We start from the raw sequence: 12,401 nt of genomic DNA on the forward strand, positions 1-12,401 counted from the left end.
AACCGTATCAGGGAGCCATAGTCACTTCGTTAGTTAAGTCCCCCCTTTCCACTGAAATTGGACTTTGTCCTTACAAGCGGCTGCCTCTTCGGAGTCAAAGTCAGAGGGGTTTCAGGAGTCACTGGCAACTCCTCCCTCCCGGAGGGAGGGCACTGAGGCTCGATGACAAAGGCTACTCTTCCACTTGGACACAGTTTCTCTTAAAATCTCTGCTTTAAAACAATTCGCATTTGTTTTAAACATCGAAGAAAAATGTGCATGGTTCTGGTGGATTTGCATCTTCTACACACTCATCGTGCACATACATGCAAGGAAAAGGTGGCGCTCTTTCCTGTTAGCAAACACCCCACCATTCGGGGAATGCTTCGTGTTTTAAGAACAGAATAGGACCCATTAGAATTTAGTAAGAAGTGCAACTTGAACAGCACCTATGACAAAATTTCCTAGGAAGTAAAAAGCCAAAGAGTGCCCGGAACATACAGACCAGTCTCAGCCGTGTCTGTCAGAGGGACAGCTGGAATAGCATGTGATCCCGCCCCAGACCCTCCTCAAAGGGCCTCCAAAGCTGAGGGTTTGAGCTGCCCTGGCAATGTGGCTCAGCATTAAGAAGTGGCAGCCATCTAAATCCCCACAGGTTATTCTGAGGGAAGAGTCTCCTCAGAGACAACATTGGCAAGAGGAATGGCAGATGGGTTTTTACAACCAACAAATCCAGAGAGTGAGTTTGCTCTTAGAGGTTAAAATTGAGGATTTCCTAAATAGTGGATTCAAAATTATGTGAGTTCCACCGTGGTCTGGAAAGTTGGCTGCCATTTGGTGATGAAGTGGTGGGTTGTACCTTGGAGCAATTTAGTGTCTTTGTGCATCAACTTTGAAAGTGTGAGTTTATCAAAACTATATGTAGCGAATTGTATAGCATGCTTACATTTGAACATGAGATTGTGCTTCTTAAATACTTAATCACAGGGCTCCTGACCTTAAAGTACTATTCTGGTCATATTGCTGGAGGTAAAGATTGAAAGGTTGAAAAACACCCATTATCTATGTACATTTATTCAATGGCCAACATTAAAAAGCCATCTTTTTTTTTCACAATTGAATTGAACTATTTGCTTATTTAACACATCATCTTCATCCAGAAATATAAGCCACAGAGTGCGGTGCCCTTGTTTTCTTGTTTTGGGTGTGTGTGTGTGTTTTTTTTTCATTTTAAAAAATTGCATATACTTAAAGTATACATAGACATAGTAAAATGATTATTATAGTCAAGCTAGTTAATGTCTCATCTCTTCACAGGTTTGCCCTGTGTGTGTGTGTGTGTGTGTGTGTTTTGAGAGCATCTGAAATCTATTCTTTTGGCAAATTTCCAGTGTTCAATACAATATTATTAACCACAGTCATCACGCTGTCCATTCGATCTGCAGACTTATTCATCAGATGCCCACAAGGTAGACACAATCTTTTCACAGATAAGTCAGCTTTTTTTTATTTCAAATACTTGTGGTTGAAAGCAATGCATGTCCTAATATTGGCAAGACTGGTTCTTTTGCAGACTATATACTCACCTGTATGATAAACTAAAGAAAACTATGAAAAAATATGTAAAAGTCAGTAACCATTTAAGGAACATATAGCAGGGAATCATTTATACAACCTCAAAGAAAATAAGGAGAAAAAATCAAGTTGGTTAAAAAATTTGGAGTAAAATTTAAATTCTCAAGACGTTATGTGCTTTATAATAACATGTTTTTATCTTCTTGTCTGGAGAATGAACAGATGTGGTAAAACTATTAAATAGGGTAGTGTCAGGTGGCCTTTCAGCCGGGAGGAGCTCAAGCGTGTCCAATGAACGATTTACCAGTGAGAGAACCAGTACCAAGTCACAGAAATCTTCATTTAATCTGGACCAGAAAGTCCTCCAAGCATCTGCTGCCTGATCTTAGAGACCATATCAGAAATGAGAAAAGGCACTCTCGCCCTAACCGGTTTGGCTCAGTGGATAGAGCGTCGGCCTGCGGACTGAAGGGTCCCAGGTTCGATTCCAGCCAAGGGCATGTACCTTGGTTGCGGGCATATTCCCAGTAGGGAGTGTGCAGGAGGCAGCTGATTGATGTTTCTCTCTCATCGATGTTTCTAACTCTCTATCCCTGTCCCTTCCTCTCTGTAAAAAAATTAATAAAATATATGTTTTTGAAAAAAAGAAAAGAAAAAAGGCACTCTCTTACTTACCATGTCAACTCCAAAGGTAGGGCTGTTTGTGAAGACCCTCTTAGAGTCTATTGGCCTATCTCAGAAAGAGATCCGCTTACCTGTTAGAGTAACGCCATGCTTTGTGTAGCTTTCAAGACTAGTCCTGCATCAGGCTATTCTCACGCTTCCTACCTGCAAAAACCTGCCCTAGAAGTCTCAAATTCTGAAACCCGCTGGAATACTGACGAAGAAATTATTTTAGCATAAGCAAAATCACTGTACTCAACTCTCTGTTTATCATCAAGTTTGCCTTCAGACTCTGCCAGTGGGAGAAAATTCAGGCTTTCCTGGATTTGTGAACTCTGTAAGCTCTCTTGGGAAAACAGAAATTAATGGGCTTTGGGCATTTCAAGAACTCATTGTTGAGATGGTCAAAGGAACTCTGACAAATAGAACAGCCTGTCGTTAGCGAGCCAGAAATGAGCATTTGTGGTGAAACCTGTCCAGTGGACCTAGCACTGTACAAAGGGCATGTTTTATTTAGACCATTTATAGGTGGATGTATCCTAAAGACAGCTCTCTAACAATGGCTTGCCTCCTACTTCCTGGGTGATGTTGTTTGTGTGTGTTGGGAGGGTGGGTCGGGTTAAGGGTATCACTATTACTTGAAAATTGGATCTCTAGGAAGGGTTGAATCAGGTCGTCGATAGTGTGACCTTCCCTTCTCTCCTCAGGGCAATTGCATTTCAATGTGGACCAAAGGCTGAAGTCATAGGAAGGAGGCATTAATCATAGGATCTCAGAAAACAGCTTTTGGGGAAGCTTAGGGGACAGGACAGATGTGGTCTCCCCTGAGCCTCTGAAAGTACAAGGCGTAGGTCGGCTTTCTCAGACTGGGCTGAAACCAAGCCCTTGTTATAGATTGTCCTGGAATCCTGGAGTCTGGTTTGGTAGAATGACAGAGAGGTGTCCAAAGGGAGGACTTGTATCCGGTGAAGTGGAATAATTATTTCCTTAATGAAAAACTAAATTCTAGGTCACTGCAATAGCTGCCTTGTTGGGGCAGGGGAGGGCTGCAGATTTAAAAGTGGGTATTTTTTGTTTTAATACTTAGGAAGATGTTTCAAGCAATATTAGATGTGCAATACTTTTGTCAAGTAGTGTGTGCTGGCCTTGGCGGGGTGAGAATTACAGGAGGTTTGGTTTATCAAGGGAAGATGGATATGCCTTTCAAAGGGCACCTTTGGATCTCATGGTTAATTTGCCCTTTGAACTGGTGTTCAGCCTTCCCAGGAATGGAACTGGATTTTACAGAGTTCCCCTTCTCCAACCTACTGCATGCTTACTGCTTCCTCTCTGTATCCCTCACATCTCAGCTGCCAGGACCAGCTACTGGCAAGTCATTTTATTCATTGTCATTGGTCTGGTCACATGAAGAACGGCCTGTTCTTTAAATCCCAAATGTTCAAATTGCCATGTAGAAACCAACTCCCTATCAATTTTCTCCACATTTAATCCTCAGCTTCTTGTCATATTTTCATTTTTCTGCATTGGTTCCCATGGTAACTAGTCTGTTGGCAGAGAAAGTGTGACTCTGCTTTTAGCCTTCTGCACATTACAGAATCCTTCTCGTGATCCTCAGGCAAGTGTCATTACAAAAAGGCAAGAAGAGACTAGTTCACTAGGCGAATGCCTTTAGTCTCTCACCCTACCATGTGCATTTACCACCCTATCCCCAAATCAGCCCCACTGACCCAAAATATAGCATTCAAAGATACTGTCCAGAATCCCTATTGGTTCAACTACTCACTTACAAATGCAAGGATTGAATCTTTTGGTTCAGAAGGATTCCTCTTTTAGGTATTAGTGACTTAACTGACATAAATGCATAATCAATGCAATGTCCCAGCTGACAATGGCCAGTTGGGGGCAGTGTGGAGCAGCAACTCACACTCATTTTCCTATAAACTACTCCCAGATTGCATCTGGGATGGATGCAGCCCAGGGAATAAGTATGTCCTGAATGGAGCCTTAAAGTGTCCAATGATAACACAGTGGGGACAAATAAATAGATTTCCTCCTACTGAGTAGTTAAGTGGCACATGAGGGGAAGCCAAGGAATCATCACAGAGAACTCAGCTACTGAAGATGAGGAAGAGGAGTAGAAAGGACAAAGATGTAGAGGAGAGGAAAGGACATTGTAACTGGTGGTTGGGTGTGAGCAAGGGAGCTTCATTCAGTTGGGAGAATGCAGGGTTCAAGTATGGAAAAGGTGAGAAACCCACTGAAAGCTGAGGAAGTTGTGCATAGAGAAAAGGGATTTTTTTAAGAGATAACTATCTGCAGAAAAGGAGCCTGCACATAATAGCTTCATGCAGATTTTGGCCCAACTCTATCTACAACATAATTTTCCAAGTAATGTTTTCCTTCAAAATATATATTTTGTTTTGAATTTTAGAGTTCTATTTTGGTTTGGCATTGTTATATGCCTAGCAACCCCAAATCTCCTATGTCCTCAATATTTAGATAAAAGTAAGAATTGTTCATCAGAAATTAAACAGTCCTCATATTTAAATACTAGAGGCCCGATGCATGAATTCATGTACAGGTGAGGTCACTCTGGGTGGCCTGCAGGGATCAGGCCGAAACGCGCAGTCCAATGCGGCTTGCAGCTCCTCCCTGCCACTCCCGCTCATCCTGGCCCCACTGTGCCTGCTCTGGGCTCATGCCTAATCAATCCCGATTGGGAGAGGCTCGCGCTGCTGCAGCAGCGCTCACCAGCCATGAGCCCTGCATCTGGTGCCCTCCCAAGGGGAGTGGCCTGAGGGATTTGGCTGAAACCAGCTCTCCGACATCCCCCGAGGGGTCCCAGATAGTGAGAGGGTGCAGGCCAGGCTGAGGGACCCCACCGGTGCATGATCCATGGAGGAACCGCAGGAGGGCTCCAGGGCATGTCCAGCCTGTCTAGCTTAGTCCCAATCGGCCAGACCTCAGCAGCAAGCTAACCTACCGGTCAGAGCATCTGATCCTGGTGGTCAGTGCACATCATAGCAACTGGTTGACCAGTTGACTGCCCCCTGGTGATCAGTGCATGTCATAGCGAGTGGTTGAGCAGCCTTAGCATATCATTAGCATACTACACTTTGATTGGATGTTCGGTTGTTCTGCCGTTCGGTCTATTTGCATATTACCCTTTTATTATATAGGATGCTTTTATTTTTTGGAGAAGTTAATGAATTCAGGGGAATGAAAATAGATGTTAGAAATAAAAATGGGGGTATCAGTTATAGTTAAGAAAATTATCAAATGTAAATTATTCCTTTTTTGTTAGGTCTTATAAAATATGTGATACTTAAACACATTGAAGTTTTAGTTAGCTAATTATATTGTACAAAGATATTTTTTGGCCCTTTAAAGGTTATTTTCCTACATTAAGATTTCTTATATTAAAAATTTTTTATTGTGACTCAGGTTTTGTGTCTCTGTAGAGACACACGTACATAGGTGTTTTTCTTTGTGCATTTGTTTTGCACAGGTAATGAGGTTAAATTATGCCCAAGTATTCGGGTCAACTAATCTTTATGATAGCTAAATTAAGGAAAGCATTTGATGGACAAAAGAAATCACATTATATTTCTTTGTATCTTTCCATCCCTCTTCCCTTTCCCCAGCACTCTACTAAAGAACCTCTCTTAGTCAGGAAATCTTACATAATTTTTTGAAAGTCTATAGGAAAACCAAGATGAAACTCTCAGGCAGATAGAACACAAAGCAGTTCTCATTTTGTTGGGATGGTAATTTATTTTCACAATGTGGTGCTGAAATAAATTTTATTTTCAATATTTGTAGAGTCTTTCCACTCAGAGGAGCCTTATTGGTCTTGAATGTGGAAAAGGCACCTGTTCAGGGCAGTAATGAATGTCATATGCTTAGTTTTACTCTAGGAAATTTGGTTTTAGCTTTGATGACACCTAGTGTCAACGGAATGCAATAAATGTTTTAATACTGCTTTATGATGTTTGGGCATTTTCCTTTAACATCCTCAACTTCATTTTCCTCCTTGAAAATAGAAGCCTTATTATTTTCTGTTTGGAATAAAGAGAAAAATAATTGATAGATAAACCAGATATTTTTGTCCCAAGAGCTAATCAAGTTTCTCTTTGTATAGAAGAGACTAAAGGAAGCTTAACATGACATTGTCTTATGAAGGATAAATTTTTTCCTATTTGAAATTCAGAGGTAAATCTATTGAATTCTATTTATGAATTTCAAAGACCATCTCAAATCACCTTGCAAAAGTAGTTTGCAAGTACTTTAATTTTTCCCATTTTATAGCCATGCAAGGGTGACCCTCCCCCCAACACACACACACCCCAGTTGTATAAAAGTAAACCATAATATGAACGATGGTCTCTTTCGATTCAGAGAAGAAATATTAACAGCAGCAATTCTAAACAAAGACAATGATAGGTTTTTAATAGGTTTGTAAAGAATTATTAAGTAAAAGGGTTTTAGGGTGTTTAAATTTTTTATGTAGCCGTGAAAAATATTCTCTCATTCCTAAACTATTTGATAATTGATTACTTTTGGCCTTAGTTATTTTGGGGGCATAATCCTTTTATTACTATATAAGTAAATACTAATTCCACCTACTTATATTAATATTTTTCCATATGCTAAACATATGTACACACACAAATTTTCATTTGAGGTCATATAATTCGGGTAGTGAAATATTTCACTCTTCTGTAAGTTTAAGAAAAATTCCTACACAGTGATACATTAGGCCAGTACTTTAGCAAAATTAAGACAATCTCTAGACTCATTCTTTTTGACAACTGACTTCACTACCATATGTGCAGTGCAACAGTGACATCTTCAGGCCAAGTAACTGGAGCTCCTTTAGCCAGAGAAAGAACTTGAATTGGGATTTGTTTTCACAGAAATTTCATTATATTACCAAGTAGTTTTCAAGTTTACAATTTGCAGTTGATAGCTCTTTATAAGTGCTTCTTTATTTATGACTTCTTTTGCAGTCTTTGTGAACATTTTAACGTGCACTAGTAAATACTAACATTTTACATAAACATATTGTATATTAATGCATGCATTTCACTGCGTAGTTTATTGATATTCCCCTTGTAAAGCTTTTATGGAAGAAACAAGCCACAGCAGTATAGCAAAAGAGGCTTAATCTTTATAAATTGGGGCCTTTTCTGTCTCTTTGCTAGCCTAGGTGGCTGTATACAAATTTGAGTGGGAGGGGGCAGGAAACATCTCTTAACATTTAAGGTTTTCTACATGGGAGAACTCTAGCCAATTCAAAACTAATTGCTTACTTTAATAAAAAATTTTACCATTTTATAAAAAAATAAATCACGTTTAATTGAGATGGCTGTATTGTAATTAATATTTTGAGATAATTGTGATTTTGAGCTTAAATTATATAAAAATTATCATTTTTGTATGTGTTAAAAGAACTACAGTACCACAATTAACAATACTTTTTAGTTGAACTACAGATTGATGTAAATAAACTGAATGAAGACATTTACTACTTTATTAACATAGACTGTGAATGTACTTAATGGGTTTTTTTTGCAGTATGAGACCATAACAACCTTGAAAGCTGCTTTCATTTTATGTGCAAAGAAGTCCTATGAATCTATATTTTAAATTTACTGAATCAGTGAAATTACTTGGTCAGTTAATTTGCAAATGCAAGCTGTATTCTGCAGTTTTATTTTATGTATTGACACTAATCGGCAAAGGTGTACAATGTGATTAGAATGCATTTTGAAGATGCTTTCTGTACAGATAAAAATACAGGGACTAAAATAATGCTGTGCAGTGTATAGCAGAGCCATTTTTCGGCTTTGGTGTACTCAACTTTTTCAGTATTTAAAAAGTGTTTTGAATAACATAAAAGTCTCCTTATTGTATAAATAATAAAATGTCACCTTATTGTAAAGTGTCTTTTGTTTAATGTCAAAGCAGATTTTTCTTAGTCAACCAAAGTTATAGTATGAAAAAAGCATGTTTGTTTTAAACCAAAAACACAAACATTGTAATTAACATTTGAAAATGTAACTTTTATTATGAACATGTACTATTTATCTTTAGTAGCAATTGACTTTTTCATATAAGCATGCCTCGATCACACAAAAGCTATCTACCTACCTACTTACTACCTACCTATCTATCCACCCATCTATCTATGTAAGTTAATATACATTCTATTGATTGGCTACTTAATAGAATCAAATGGTAAGTTTTATAATGACTGATCAGCCTAGCCTACTTCTGATATTTCTGATGTAAATAAAAATGTTTATATTTGATATTTATTAAATGAAGTTCACCTATAATAACTTCCCTTTTAGAAAATTACTGCCTGATTACAAGTTTAATTTTATGAAGATTACAAGCAAATTTTAAAATTAAGGCCCTGGAAAAACAATATATACAAGGCTGGATTAAAACACACCGACAGAATATAGATGTATACAAATACTTGATTAGTAAGTATTTAAACAAAGCACATTTCAAGATTTCTATGCAGTATACATTATTGGTTATGTCCTGTTTCTAATATCTATAGAATAAAATAAGGTCTTCAATATTTAGGGAAAAAAGTACTTTTAAACTGCTAACACTCTGAAGGAAAAATATGCAGATCCAATCTCTTTGAATTTCTTGCATCCAGAAGTACCAGATTATTGTATGGAAGCTTAATACTAAGAAATCATTTTATAAAACCTTGTCAATTTTTAAATTCAAGATGGTGAGAGTAATTATAACACTTACTATTTTCTCCAACTATAACTATATCTTGTGTAGCATTTCTGTGACATTAGAAATCATGACAAAATGATTTCCTAAAACATGGGGAAAAGGCTAAAGACATTTCAACTAGATTAAAACTAAAACAATACAGTGCATGTTAATGGAAAACTTATATTGAGACCAACCACATCACAAAAGTCCTATCAGTAATGAAGTCTTATTTTTAAATGTCAAAGAACAACATTGAATAAAATTCAAGTCAATTTAATATTAAACGAAAGAAATTGAATGGTCATATTCAAGTCAATTGGTCACATTATATGTAACAAAAACAGAAATAGGGAAAAAACCAACTTCTACAAAAATGCTTTGTCATTATAAAAATATTAAACTTCATTAAATAAAAATTCACTTTTGAAGAAACTGTTTTCTGTTATAATGGAATGAAAATGAGTAGTATAAATCTTGTGCAAAACACTCAGAACACTGTTATCACCATTACAAATGTACACAACACCTTAGAAAAACATTCATTATCAATGTAAGAATTCTAAGAATCAGCATGACCAAGATTATAAAACAACTCCAATTTATGTAGGAATTCGGTCTCTCAAATATTCCAGAATAGCGGCTGTTCCTTTCATTAATATGGCTGCTCGCGGAACACGGAATGGATTTCCATCTAGTAGTAATGTTCTAAGCAAAAGAGAGAAATAAGAACTTTAACACTGTCCATTAGGGAGGCTTTTCTTCTAATTTCATTTATAATATTATAAATAAGATTTGTGTAGTTTTTTTATTTGTCTCTTTCAAATCTAACCATTTAAACAGTTGGAATTATAACTACAACAATAACCAAGACAACATTAACAATACTTAGGTGAAAGGTACTCTGCTAAGTAATTTAAATTCACTGACTCAGTTATCTTAACAACCTATAATATAGGCCCCGTTAATATTCCTATTTTAGAGATAAGGAAATACAAGTTCAGGGAGGTAAGAAAGACTTGTCCAAGATCCTACAGCTATTATAGAGAGTTGTTGTCATCTGAACCACCATTTAACCCATCCTTTTCTCAATCTTATGACCACATACTAAAAGGTTGAATTATACAGGGTAGGTTTACAGTTGTGAGTATGTGAAACAGTTTATTCTTGTATTATTATTATTTACTAATTATTGAATTACTTTCCATACAAACAACTTTAAACCTACTTTTGCCCCACCCTGTATTTACACAAGTATAGAATGAGCATACAAGTACTCATATCGAGGATTAAAACGTAACCAAATTATCCCCCTCTGCCCTGGGAAACATTGACACATCTGCCCTCTACCCCCCCCCCCCCCCCCCCCCCCCACCAGATACACACATAAAAATCTATTTACATGTTCTAAAATGAGGTTCCAATTTAAGATTTAAGGGCTTGTTAATTTGTTTCTTTAATAATTAATGAAATACCTTAACTTATGAGATAAAGAAACTTTTATACTAATTTTCAATAACTTGAGTGTTTGTGTAAACAAAAGTCAAAGGAATCACACCACACTATATACAGCAGATCTAAATTATATCTTCAAATACTTCTATGTGCCTTGGGAATTCTTTTAAAGACTGACTTTCTTAATTTATAGAAAAAGAAGTTAATTACAGTCAATCCTCAGTATTTGCTAATTTGCCTACTCACTAAAACTTATTTGCAACCCAAAAATCAACGCAGCTGGCACTCTGAAAGCCATTTTTTGACACGCATAGAACAGCAAAAAATCTGAGTTGCTGGATAGGCACATTCTCTGCTGAAGTTGAGCAGGTGACACTGCCTTCTTGTTTCGGCTCTCATTCTGTAAACAAGTGTCCTATCCCTGGTCTATTTCATGTGGCATTTTTTTCCATTTTTGTCCTTATTGGTAACTTCACTCTTTAAAATGGCCTGCAAGTGTAGCGCTAAAGTGCTCTCTAGTTTTCTTAACAAGAAGGCTGCCATGTGCCTTACAGAAAAAATACATATTAAATAAGCTTCATTCAGGCATGTATTATAGAGCTGTTTGGCCATCATTCAATATTAATAAATTAACAATATTAAATAAGGTGTCTTAATACAAACACATTAAAAAAGGGGTAATGCACTGACTGATTGAAAATGTCGCGACCAGAGGCTCAAAAGGACCTACCTCTTGTACTTCCTCTAGGAGTAACAGTTCAGGATTCACTCATTTGGTATTTACAGAGACTTTATAGAATACAACTGCTTCCAGTAACGAGAATCAACTGTACTTGCCTCCTATAATGCACTAATAAGGGCTACCAGAGCAGATGCCAGCACTGCCCAAGCAAAGTAAAATATGTCAAACCATCATGTGCAGTTTTCAATAATTATATTACTTCTGACACATTCTGCTTCACTACTTAGCTTTCTGTTGACATCTCCAACTACCTTTATAGTCACTTAACAAGCTTTATTGGGTGCTTACTATGTTCTAGGCCAGTGATGGCGAACCTTTTGAGCTCGGCGTGTCAGTATTTTGAAAAACCCTAACTTAACTCTGGTGCCGTGTCACATATAGAAATTTTTTGATATTTGCAACCATAGTAAAACAAAGATTTACATTTTTGATATTTATTTTATATATTTAAATGCCATTTAACAAAGAAAAATCAACCAAAAAAATGAGTTCGCGTGTCACCTCTGACACGAGTGTCATAGGTTCGCCATCACTGTCCTAGGCACTGGAACAACTCTTTTCTAAAGGAGGACAAAGAAATGGTATAAATGAGTCTAAACAAAGCAGGATGGAAAATTACAGAAGTGACTAATTCTGCCTGGGGAATAAGGAAGGTTTTCAAATATATTTAGGTTGATTATTGATAAAAGCAGGGTAAAAGCATTTGAGACTAAGGTGACAGCGAACACAGAGAGTGAGGAAGATCATGACCCAGCATGAAGACCATCTATATATATAAAGAGCCAGGGGCCGTCACATCCGAAACAACCGAACAGATGACCGAACAGGCTGAGTGGGGCGACAAGGTCGGCAGGGGGGTTAGTGAGGGACAACCAAAAGACTGAACAGCAGGCTATGTGGGGCGACCAGGCCGGCAGGGGGGTTAGTGAGGGACGACCAAACGACTGAACAGCAGGCTATGTGGGGCGACCAGGCCGGCTGGGGAGTTAGTGAGGGACGACCAAACGACTGAGCAACAGGCTGCGTGGAGCAATCAGGACGGCAGGGCGTTAATGAGGGACGACCAAATGGCTGTGTGGGGCAACCAGGCCAGCAGGGGGGCAGTGAGGGGTGACCAGGCCAGCAGGGGGGGCAGTTGGGGGCAACCAGGCTGGCAGAGGGGGCCATGAGGGGCAACCAAGCTGGCAGGGTGGGGAGTGGTTGGGGGTGACCAGGCCAGCAGAAGGGGCAGTTGGGGGCG

At 38.1% G+C, this 12,401-nt stretch overlaps 1 protein-coding gene across 2 annotated transcripts in view; it reads right to left on the bottom strand.

The window, feature by feature from the left end:
- Positions 1-8,261: 8,261 nt before the first annotated feature.
- LRRC40 (leucine rich repeat containing 40) overlaps positions 8,262-12,401 on the bottom strand; it is a 57,506-nt gene continuing 53,366 nt past the window's right edge. For both annotated transcript variants that reach the window (XM_005871902.2, XM_005871901.2), the window contains one exon: positions 8,262-9,672. In XM_005871902.2, the coding sequence (XP_005871964.1) occupies positions 9,567-9,672 (106 nt within the window). In that variant the 3' untranslated portion in view covers positions 8,262-9,566. The remainder of the gene's footprint in view (positions 9,673-12,401) is intronic.

Source organism: Myotis brandtii, unplaced genomic scaffold (genome assembly GCF_000412655.1).
Source record: "Myotis brandtii unplaced genomic scaffold, ASM41265v1 scaffold36, whole genome shotgun sequence".
Classification (NCBI taxonomy): Eukaryota; Metazoa; Chordata; class Mammalia; order Chiroptera; family Vespertilionidae; genus Myotis; species Myotis brandtii.